We start from the raw sequence: 11,676 nt of genomic DNA, 5'->3' as shown, positions 1-11,676 counted from the left end.
GTGCCTGCCCCAGCAACATGGCGCCGGTGGAGCACGTTGTGGCGGACGCTGGGGCTTTCCTGCGGGACGCTGCCTTGCAGGTACGGGAGTTCCAGCCCCAAGGAGTGGGATCTCAGCTGGCAGCCCCTGAGGAAGCGCATGGTATCGGGAGGGGCGGGACTTGGAGCGGGCGAGCTGAGCTGGGTTGGTTTCCCCGCAGGACATCGGGAAGAACATCTACACCATCCGGGAGGTGGTCAGCGAGATTCGGGACAAGGCCACGCGCCGGCGGCTCGCCGTCCTGCCCTACGAGCTGCGGTTCAAACAGCCCTTCCCGGAGTATGTGCGGCTGGGTGAGTGCCTCTGCCCCAGCATCGTCCGCGAAGCCGGGGTCCCGAGTCCACAGGCGACTTGCTTGGGTGCGAGTTGCATGCGGATCGGGTTGTTTTGTCAGAGTATTTGACTTGGTGACAGCACGTTCTAGACCTCTGTGAGAGAGGCTTCCCAGGCCCGAACTCAGCCAGGCCTTACCATTGCCTAGCTCTGTGCTGTCGGGTGTATCACTCAGACTGTGGGCCTCAGCTGTAAAACGGGAATAATAGCACCTTCCAACCAGGTTGCTGTGGACGTTAAATGAGTAATTTGTCACTTGGCACCGTGTCCAGCACTTTGTAAGAATTCATTAAACTAATTTGGATTCCAAATAGAAGATGGCAGATGGTTTGCCTAGCACGGGTAAGGCCCTGAGTTCCATCTCCAACAAGCAAAAATTAAATAAATAGAAGAACACAGATCTCTCAGTCTTGTCCATTTCCTTAGGGTGATGGCTGTTATGGAGGTCAGCTTCAGCCCAGAGAAAGGAATGTTGCTAAGCCTTGCGTTAGATTTTTTAAAAACTAGTTATCCCTTGGCTTAATAATAAGCAGTGATACTCAAGAAAGGCTGTCTGTGGTTGGAAGTATTTTAGAGGTTTGGGAGGCTGCTCATAGAGATGCTAGCTACTCTGCTAGTTTGATTTCCCCCAGATTGCTAGCTGTGGGATCTTTGCAAAGTTACTTAATCTTTCTGAGAAAGTACTGATAGTACTTAGTAGGATCTGGTTGAGAATGAAATTAACATGTAAAGCTTTCAACATGGTATCTAGTACATAGTAAGTGGACAATAAATTGTAGTTGCTATTTATCTTTTTTAGAAAATGTTATCAATGTACTTGTTCTTTGTGTTGTTGTAGCAAAAGGCATCTGTTACCAGAATATTTTATTGTGTTTTGTCAGTCTCAGTATATACAGTAGTAATAGCTGGCATTTACTATGTATTGTGCATATTGTAATTATTTTTTCAAAAAACTGGCTGTTTTTAAATATTTTTGTTTCATCAGATTATACATATGGTTGAATCAGCTTTCTACTCCTTTTTGAAATATGACTGTCCATTTTTTAAATGTAGATTGTTATACTTAGAATCAAAGAATTTTAGAGGTCGAGGAGAAGAGGGCTTACAAAGCTTCAGGCTGGGCACAGCAGTGCGTGCCTATAATCCTAGTGATTTGAGAGGCTGAGGCAGGAGGATCACAAGTTCCAAGGCCAGCCTCAGCAATGTAGACCCTATTTCAAAAAAATAAAGTGGTAGAGCACCCCTGAGTTGAATCCTCATTATCACAAACATAATGGTAATACCAAAGCTTCAATAAGGAACTCTAATCATGGTCAACTATTATGCTGGCTTTCAATGAGTTTCTATTAACTTTTTTCTGTTCCTTCATCTGCGCTTGATAAGTATGTTATAGTAAACCTAACTGACCTAACTCTTGGTAGAGAATACAAATTGTTCACTCATAAGTAGAAATAGGTTAGAAAATGGATGAAAGTGTTGGCATTTTTATGTGATAGTGATTTTTCTGTTTTTCTTACACTTGTTTTGGTTACCCAAGGTGTATTATTTTTCACCCTTAACAAATGTCAGTTTCTTATTTACAGTGACTGAATTTTCAAAGAAAACTGGAGACTATCCCAGCCTCTCTGCCACAGATATCCAAGTGCTGGCACTCACTTACCAGTTAGAAGCAGAATTTGTTGGGGTGTCTCATCTAAAACAAGAACCAGAAAAGGTAAATCAGGAGGGTTTGGGGTTTTATCACCGTTTTATTTTTTTGTTACTGTTGTTTATTATAGGAACTATCATGTGTAGGTGTGTGTGTGTGTGTCTGTGCGTGTAGAGGGAATAGTGTAATGAACTTAGTGTTCTCATCATCTCCTCTGCAGTATCATCTCGTAGCTGTCCTGTTTTCATTTATACTGGGCCATTGCGCCAAGTATTTTGAACTCAGACATCACATGTTATTTTACTATTAGGTATTTCTTCGTATGTCTCTAGTATATGTACTCTTAAAAACATTAATAATCTTAGAGCCATCATTACATCCACACAACATGAATAGTAACCCTAACGCTGTCGACCATGCAATCATTAGAGTTTGTTTTGGTCTGGATTCACATAAGAGGGTTCATATGTCTGAGCATCTTGATCTATAGTTGATTGGAGAAGGTGATTAAATCTGGAAAATATGAAGAGTGAAACGCCTATTTTTTATTTAATGTTCGTTTATTTATTTTAATAGACTTCTTTCTGGAAGTAAAAAAGAATAAGCACCATATACTTGCCATTTCTTTCAATCCTTCCTACCTTCAAAACTGTGGATTCTGTTGAGGTTGGTTAGGTTGAAGAGAGTGATGGCAGATTTGTACTTGGGTCCCATTACCTCTTTCCAGGCCAGAGGATTGGGGAAACCAAATAATGAGCACTTTGGTGGTGCACATTTGTACCTATTCAGAACTGTCCTCGCTTATTTTTAGCAGGTTTAGAGTTCTCCAATCCAGAGTCTAAAATCCTAGAATACATACTTTTGTGTTTCTACAACATTTTGGCAGGATGATGGTGAAGGGAATATTTTATTGGTTTTATATAAACTCTTGACTTTGATTTTCTGAACACAGTGTAGCTGGTTGGTAACTGTCAACCTCTGGTTTATTTTTTTAATATATTTTTTCAAGCTGGGGATTGAACCCAGGGCCTTATCCATGCTGTGCTATGCAAGCATTCTACCACTGAACTGCATTCCCAACCCCAACTGTGATTTCTAAAAGTCATCCTTTTCCACAGCATTTGGCAAAGAATTACATGTTCCATATCAAAACCTTTAAAGCAGCATATCCTTTAACCGAGCAATTCCACTCTAAGCCACTTATGTTAACTATTTTAACCAAATTGTACAGGTAATGATGTTTGTTACAGGTCTATGTATAATGGTCAAAAACAAGTGTCCAGGCTTGGTTGCACACACCCGTATTTGGGAGGCTGAGGAAAGAGGACCACAAGTTCACAGACCCTGTCTCAAAATAAATTTTTAAAAGGACTGGTTATGTAATTCAATGGGCAGAACACTTGCCTAGCATGCTCAAGATCTTGGGTGAGATCCCCAGTAATGCAAAAAAAAAAAAGGTTCTGAAGTACTCATTTAGTGGTGTTAAGATCACTGAATATTGTTATTCCCCCCCCCCCTTTTTTTTTAAAGAGAGTGAGAGAGAGAATTTTTAATATTTATTTTTTAGTTTTCGGCGGACACAACATCTTTGTTTGTATGTGGTGCTGAGGATCGAACCCGGGCCGCACGCATGCCAGGCGAGCGCGATACCACTTGAGCCACATCCCCAGCCCCCCCTTTTTTTTAATGTTTTCCCTTTTTGTTACTGGTCATTGAACCCAGAGATGCTTTTTAACAGAGCTATGTCTCCAGTCCTATTTTAGCTTAATTTTGGGATATGGTCTCACTAAGTTTCCAAGGCTAGCCTCAAACTTGCAATCTTCCCACTTAAACCTCCCAAGTTGTTGGGATTACAGGCCTGTGCCACCACACCTGGCTAATGTTAGATATCTTTGATATTTATAACCAGGGGGAAATAATAGTGGGTTTTTCTGATTACCTCTTTTGGGCAGGGGGTACACATGCACCAGGGATTGAACCCAGAGACACTTAATCACTGATCACATCCCCAGCTCTTTTTCATATTTTATTAAGAGATACGGTCTCGCTGAGTTGCTGAGGTTGGCTTTGAACTTGTGATCCTCCTGCCTCAGCTTCCTGAGCCACGGAATTACAAGCGTGCACCACCACACCCAGCTCTAATTACTTTTATTTATTTTTTTAAGGTTAAAGTGAGCTCCTCAATTCAGCATCCAGAAACTCCTCTGCACATTTCCGGTTTTCATCTGCCCTCCAAGGTAATTCCTTAGATGAGCCCTGTTCATCAGGCTTTTTGCTGCCACATGTACCAGCACCACAGTCTGTTTATAGCAAATCAGAATTACCTGGGCCAACAGCATAGTTTGTCCAGCTCTGTGTAGTCTGACTTGTATGTCATGCAGTCACCTATAACTCCATTTTTACTTTTATTATTTTTTTTTAAATATCAGCTTAAACCCCCACAAGAAAAGACAGATAGACACCCAGCTGATGAGCCTGAGAACCTAGAATTCAGTTCCTTCTTGTTCTGGAAGAACCCTCTGCCTAATATTGAACGTGAATTACAGGAGCTGCTGGTAAGGCCCTGACTTAAAATCTCTTTCTAGTGACAATGCAAATTCTCCTCACTGTTCCTGTGGGCTGGCAGTTTATGAATTCTATTGATGTTTCAGATTGACAGAGAGGAGGAAGACGAGGAGGAGGAAGAGGAGGAGGGAGTTGAAGAAAGGAAAGATGAAGACAGTGATGACGGGGGTGGGTGGATAACCCCCAGCAACATCAAGCAGATCCATCAAGAGCTGGAACAGTGTGATGTCCCGAAGGATGTGCGGGTTGGCTGTGTGACTACAGACTTCGCCATGCAGGTGGGTAGGATGGTGGGCCTGTCACCAGCAGTGATCCTGTGGAGATTGGTGATGTGTACAGAGCTGCTTTTGTGTCCTGCTAATTTTCCTGGTTCTAGAAATTTCACCTGTGCTCTTTGGTAATTGCAAATTTTGCTTAGAGGCCACACAATCATATAGTAATAAAATTTTTGTAGTGTGTTACATTTTTTTAATATTTATTTTTTAGTTGTAGTTGGACACAATACCTTTATTTATTTTTTTTATTTTTATGTGGTGCTGAGGATCGAACCTAGGGCCTTGCACATGCTAGATGAGTGCTGTATGGCTGAGCCACAACCCCAGTCCCAGTATGTTGAATTTTTAATATTTAAGTTTCACAGGGTGCTGGGGTTGTGGCTTAGTGGTAGATTGCATGCCTAGTACATGTGAAGCCCTTGGTTTGATCCTCAGCACCACATAAAATGATAAATCAAGGTATTGTGTCCATTTGAACTAAGAAGTATATTTAAATTCAAATACATTTAAAGAAAAAAAAAGAAACAAGATTCACAGTCAGTTGATGCTTTCCTTTCAGTGTGTGTAGTTCTGGGCTCAGTTAGGTATGTGGAAAGATAACAGGGAGAATATTTTCCCCTGACAAAATAAACGTCTCTGTTGAGAGGATTGCTAGTGGTGAGCACAGGCTCCAGTGGTTGCAGCTAGAGAGAAACCTGGGTCCTCCTCTCTGTATCAAGGCATGCCAAGCTCACTTCCCTTAGCAAAAGCCACAGATCACAAGCCAAATCAGTGTATGCAGAGTTCACTTAACTAGTTACAAAGCCATTGTTAAAACTTATTTTCATTCTTCTTTAACTTGGTTGCAGAATGTCCTGCTGCAGATGGGGCTGCATGTGCTGGCAGTGAACGGCATGCTGATCCGGGAGGCTCGGAGCTACATTTTGCGCTGTCATGGCTGTTTCAAGTAGGTAGCTGATAATCAGGGGCCAGGGCCCCTCTGTTGAACACTCTCTTCCTACCCCTACTACAGACTTCCTGAAAGAGAACCCTGTGTTGTACATCTTTTCCTTCCACTTCATCATTTCTATGTGGCCTGCGTTCCACTTCCACCAGTGAAGCCCTGGGACAGGTTGCCAGTGACCTCCCACCTTATCTTCAGTGACATTAGCATTAAGGATATGGGTTCCAGAACAAAGAACATTGATTCTCTAGAGATATGTACTGAAACATTTGTGGATGGACTGTCTAGGATTTGCTCTGAAATAATATACAAGTGGAAGGAGTGGGTAGGAGTAGAGATGAAATGAGATGAGCCATCAGTAGGTAGTTGATAAAGTTGTGAGAGGTACTTGGAGGTCATTTTGCTCTTCTGTTTGCTTCTATACCTGAAATTTTTCTATTAGATGGAGGAAACCAGAGTATGTGCGTTCACATCCAGATCCCTTCTATTACCTGTGTGATTTTCAAAAGTTGCTTCCCTTCCCTGCTTCAGATTCCTCTTAAATAAAATTGAAAGGGTTGTGAGGAACTAGGAAGGTAGATCATTTAAAGGATTTGGCAGGGTATTTGGCACGTAGGAAGTGCTCCCTCTGGGTGAACTGTAATTTATTGACTGCTCGTTTCTCTGCATTTCTCTCCAGGCTCCAATTGTCTTCCTGTGGTGGGACTAGTATTCTGTGGGCAGGGTTCTGGTTGAAGTAGAAGGGACTTAGCCTGGGCTAGCTTCTAGGCTTCCCATATCTGTGGCTGGAACTGGTCATTTTACAGACTGTATGTTGCAGAGGCCTGTGAGGGACAGTTCTGGAACATCAAGGTGTCTCTCACTGGGCCCCCAAAGCTGCCGCACTGGGGAGTAACCTGGTGTGACTTTGTTTCCCTGAGGCTTAAAAATAACCCTTCCCTGATGGCCCAGGGGTCAGCTCACCACCATCCTATGCAGTTCTATCAGGGACTTCATCAGCCCATGCTTCTTCTGAACCTTCCTTTAGTTTTTCTGTCTCCTCGTACCTAAATGAACCACACTTTTCAGAGTAAAGCTGCATGCTTCGTAAGATCCCAATTTCTCCCATTGTCCTCTATACAAAAGCCCTTATTCCCCATATTTAATGCTCGTTCTTAGAAGTGCTTGGCAGTATTCTGCATACTTGTGAGATTAGTACAATGACTAGATGGTTTCTTACATGGAATAATTAGTTCCAGCATCTGTGTAGAGGCATTGAGTTCACTCAGGAGACTGCAGATGAGGGAATTGGCTTCTCCAGCCAGTTTACACAGCCCTCATCAGACCATTAGGAGTTCGTGGGGAGCCCTGAGAGACAGATGCAGGCTCCTGCCTAGCCCTTGACAATAGCAGTTTTTACTGTCCACGGTCCTCCTCAGGAGGTTGAGTGGAAAGGAAGAGGCCAGGCCTCAGGGTCTGCCTTCTGCACCCACACTCATCAACCATGCCGGGTTACACAGTGTTTCCTCTGCAATGCATTAAGAAGAAATTCTTGCTACCTCCTGAGTTAACGCCCAAACTGACATTTGGGGACAAGGTAGATAATATGCACTTTGAGAAAGGACAACGATGTCAAGAGCTGTCATTTTGTAGCCAGACTGCCTGGTTACTACCCATGTGATGTGACCTTCAGCAGGGTGCCTTAGCTTGCTTCAGTTTCCCTTTCTGTGAAATTGAGATAGTATGGACCTCATAGGATTATTTTGACGTTAAACTTGGAAAATAGAACCTGGCAACGTTTAGTAAAAGTTCGTTATTAATGTAACAGCATCCTGCTGGTTTTCTTGGTGACTTGATCCTTGTGGCATTTGCCTTTCCCCTCTGAGGAAGACAGCAGCTTTTCACTTGTATCTTCATTCAGGAGATCAGCGGCCTTTGTTTTTATAAAGACAAGAATAATGTGGTTCAGCTTTTTCTCCATTTAAAAGGCATGAACTCGCCTTGTGCTATGGGGTTGAGTTTGCTACCTGTGCTGCCAGTATACAGCATGTCCTTTTGGGTCTCCCAGGACAACGTCTGATATGAGCCGAGTGTTCTGTGCACATTGTGGGAACAAGACGCTGAAGAAAGTGTCTGTGACGGTCAGTGACAATGGCACCCTGCACATGCACTTCTCCCGCAACCCCAAGGTGCTGAATCCTCGAGGCCTCCGGGTGAGTCACGTGTTCCTCATGCCACTAACACCAGAATCAGAATGACCAGAGGACAGAAGAAAAGCTGGTCCAGCCATGTCCAGGAGATACAGGCTTAAAAGTCTGTGGCATGGGTATCCAATAGGCAGTGTGCACCAGCCTCATGCGTTTCCTGAGGAGTTTGCAATCTAATGAGCAGTAAGCCAGTAACTCTGTGCACTGAGTGCTGAGGGGCCCCATGTCAGAGGGCCTCTGGGTTACAGAGGAGGCTGGTACAAGAGTTCGGGGATGGGCACAATCTACAGAAGCCCCATAAAGCAGTAAGGAAGGGAACAGTGAAGGCCCTGCATGGAAGAGAGGCCAGGGCTGGACACAGCAGCCTCAGATTTGTTGCAAGGAAATCTAGAGAGGTGAATGAAGAGATGGGGAACACAAGAGTGAAAGTCACCTGACACCAGTGTCCCCCAAGCAGCAAATGTGCCAATAGTACCTGAGGAGAACATTTTAACTTTGTTTTGAGGTAATTTTAGATTTATAGGCAAGTTGAAAAGCTGAACACAGAAATGTACATTTTTGATAACTATACTGTAACACAGTATATAAAATCAGTCTTTGTTTTAAGGGCAAAAGATCATTATGTGTATACACTCTAATAGTTCAGAAAAAAATAGACATATTTAGAAAGAGGATGATAGAGCAGATACAGTTAAAGATTAACACAGACATCCAGGTAAAGGGAGAGTATTAATTCTCTGCACTATTTTGCAACTTTAAATTTGCAGTATGGAGGGCTGGGGATAGAGCTCAGTTGGTAGAGTGCTTGCCTCACATGCACAAGGCCCTGGGTTCAAATCCCCAGCACCACCCAAAAAAAAAAAATTATTAGAGTATGGGTATTAAACATGGGGGTGTTCTACCACTGAGCTACAACCTCAGCCCTTCTTTTATTTTTAGTTTGTGACAGGGTTGCATTAAGTTGCCCAAACTGGCCTGAAACCTATGATCCTCCTACCTCAGCCTCTGGAATAGCTGGAATTAAGTTGTTACCATGACTCCTCACATTTGAGTCCCTTTTAAACTGGAGTAATATCTCAATCTTTCATCCTTCATGACCTTGACATTCCCCTCTCTTGGATTTGTCTGATATTCCTCATCATCTCAGGCTATATGCATATTGGTCAGGAATACCCCCAAAGTGATAATATTGTGTTCTCAGTGCATTATAGCAGAGGTTACATTAGTTGCATAGTTACTGGTGATATTAACTTTAATCACTTGGTTAAGGTAGTTTCTAATAGATACATTGTAAAATTATTTTTAATTATAGTGGCATACACATGTAATCCCAGTGGCATACACATGTAATCCCAGTGGCACAAGAGGCTAAGACAGGAGGATCACAAAGTTTAAGGCCAGTCTCAGTAACTCAGTGAGACCCTAAGCAACTTAATGAAACCCTGCGTCACAATAAAAATATATATATATAAAGAATTGGGAACTCAGCTCAGTGGTAAAGCAATCCTTGGTTTAATCCCCACTACCAAAAAGAAAATTATTTGTAATTAATAATTTATCTGTGGGAACATACTCTAGTTAAAGGTGCCTAAATCATTTATTTCAGTGATGATTGCCAAATGGTGATTTTCTTTCTTTTTTTTTTTTTAATTTGTTTTAATTAGTTACACATGACAGTACAGTGATCTTGACATCATATATTTGAATCAAATGGGGTATAATTACTCCTTTTTCTGAGTGTACAGGTTGCTGAATCACATTGGTTGTACAGTCACGTATATACATACAGAAGTAGTAGCGTCTATTTTATTTTGCTTTCCTTCCTATCCCACTTCTTTCTTTTTTTAGTTGTAGATGGACATAATACCTTTAATTTCTTTATTTTTACGTGGTGCTGAGGATCGAACCCAGTGCCTCACACCTGCGAGGCGAGCACTCTAACACTGAGCCACAGCCCCAGTCCCAAATGGTGATTTTCTAATTCCATCAACTCTTCTCTGTTTATTATTGGTGTTTTACTCATAAAGAGGAACTTATACTTCTATTCCATTTATGAGTATGGTCCTGTGAATTTGGTCTACAGGCTGTGATCCTACTATAGTCATCATTTTGAGGCTCAAATTGTTTCATGTTTGGTCACTGAGAGCCCCTTCAAGCTGCCTTCTGTGTCCTTTTGACATGCCCCAATTATTCTTTGAACAGGTTCTCACTTTCTGGTATAGCAAGTTGTTCCCAGGCTCTCCTGCCCTAACCTAGAGTCAGCCATTTCTTTCAGGGTTTCTGCTCCTTTTTTTTTTTTTTTTAAGTTTTTAAATTTTTTTTTTTTAGTATCTTTATTTATTTTTTATGTGGTGCTGAGGATCGAAGCCAAGCCCTCGTAAGTTCGCTAGGCGAGTGCTCTACCACTGAGCCACAATTCCAGCCCGGCTCTGCTCCTTTTTACAGAGAATGATTTTTAGCAGCAAAGATCTGGGCCTGGGTACATTCAATGTCAACCCCACATCACAGAGTGCATCCTAGCCCCGCCCAACCATGTTCAGAATGATACCCGCTAGCACCATTTCCCATCACTGTTGAGTTATTTGTGTGGCCCTAGAATACACACTGCCATTTCAGAGCTGCTCCTGCACACTTCCTATTGTGAGAGTGGTACACAGAGTCTATACACGTGTGACTGGCTCCCTCTTTTGACAGCCTTCCCTCCTCTTTCTTGCAGTACTCACTTCCCATGCCCAAAGGGGGCAAATATGCCATCAATCCCCACCTGACTGAGGATCAGCGCTTCCCTCAGCTGCGACTTTCCCGCAAGGCCAGGCAGAAGACCGATGTGTTTGCCCCTGACTACATAGCAGGGGTCTCTCCCTTTGCAGAGAATGACATCTCCAGCCGCTCAGCTACCCTGCAGCTCCGGGACAGCACTTTGGGAGCTGGGCGAAGACGATTAAATCCCAATGCCTCTAGAAAGAAGTTTGTGAAGAAAAGGTGACGTGTGAGCTTTTGCAGGCAGACTCCATCACAGTCACTGAGGAGTTCTGGTGTCTTATTCCCCCAACTGTGTTGTTCCTAGAACCATCTGGGTGGAAATGACAGGCTGAGCTTCGCGGTGCTGCTGCATGACTCCCAGTGTTATGTGGGGTTTGTGGCAGGACTGAGCCACCCTTTGTTTCAGAGCATCCAGAGCTGGAACTTCTGCTTTGTCAACGGAAATTTGATGAGAACAGAAAGAGTGATGCCCTGGAGCAAATTTTAAACCTTCAACAGAAGGAATTTCCAAATGGTAATATTTTTCTAATAAACATGGTTGCAAGCTTCTATGCAGTGAACCAGGTTCTTGCATCTTAGGGGATATGAAGGCCTAACAAGCTGTATGTGCAAGGATTAAGAGTCTAAATTTATCTTTCTGCCAAAAATTATAATAAATATCGCACAGGAAAATTGAGCCCTGACTTTTTTTTTAACCTCAATTTGAAAAATTTTAGTCATTAAAAAAGTTTGGTATAGTGAACTCACACAGCCTTTCACCCGATTCACACTTCTTTAACATCTTGTCCCACTCGCTCTCTTTCAGCCTGTGACTCCTAGGAAAAGGATGGTCTTTTACCCAAGTATCTCTCACTTATCAAAATCAAGATATTTAATATTGGTAAATTTATTATTTAATAAATACTTAGGCTAGGCGTGGTGGCA

The 11,676-nt window shown here is 42.7% G+C and overlaps 1 protein-coding gene across 2 annotated transcripts; it reads left to right on the top strand.

Moving 5' to 3' along the window:
• On the top strand, positions 1-11,438 carry Nob1 (NIN1 (RPN12) binding protein 1 homolog). Of its 2 annotated transcripts, none has more exons than XM_026404492.2 (9): positions 1-80; positions 200-332; positions 2,007-2,086; positions 4,186-4,257; positions 4,450-4,575; positions 4,672-4,863; positions 5,709-5,806; positions 7,851-7,995; positions 10,706-11,438. In XM_026404492.2, the coding sequence occupies exons 1-9, from the start codon at positions 18-20 to the stop codon at positions 10,973-10,975; spliced, it is 1,179 nt and encodes a 392-aa protein (XP_026260277.1). In that variant the 5' UTR covers positions 1-17; the 3' UTR covers positions 10,976-11,438. The 2 variants fall into 2 exon arrangements, with proteins under 2 accessions (XP_026260277.1, XP_026260276.1); XM_026404491.2 differs by having other exon boundaries at positions 1,956-2,086; positions 10,706-11,437.
• The last annotated feature ends 238 nt before the right edge of the window (positions 11,439-11,676 follow it).

This window comes from Urocitellus parryii, chromosome 15 (genome assembly GCF_045843805.1).
Source record: "Urocitellus parryii isolate mUroPar1 chromosome 15, mUroPar1.hap1, whole genome shotgun sequence".
NCBI lineage: Eukaryota > Metazoa > Chordata > Mammalia > Rodentia > Sciuridae > Urocitellus > Urocitellus parryii.
Note: the sequence above shows the minus strand (reverse complement) of the source record. Positions and strands in the feature narration are given on the sequence as shown.

Bases quoted from the DNA above. Each gene is read 5' to 3' on its own strand.
- Nob1 (XM_026404491.2), top strand. From the start codon at position 18: ATGGCGCCGGTGGAGCACGTTGTGGCGGACGCTGGGGCTTTCCTGCGG. The intron at 4,576-4,671 runs GTAAGGCCCTGA...TTGATGTTTCAG, and splicing joins GTGAATTACAGGAGCTGCTG to ATTGACAGAGAGGAGGAAGA. The intron at 7,996-10,705 runs GTGAGTCACGTG...TCTTTCTTGCAG, and splicing joins TGAATCCTCGAGGCCTCCGG to TACTCACTTCCCATGCCCAA.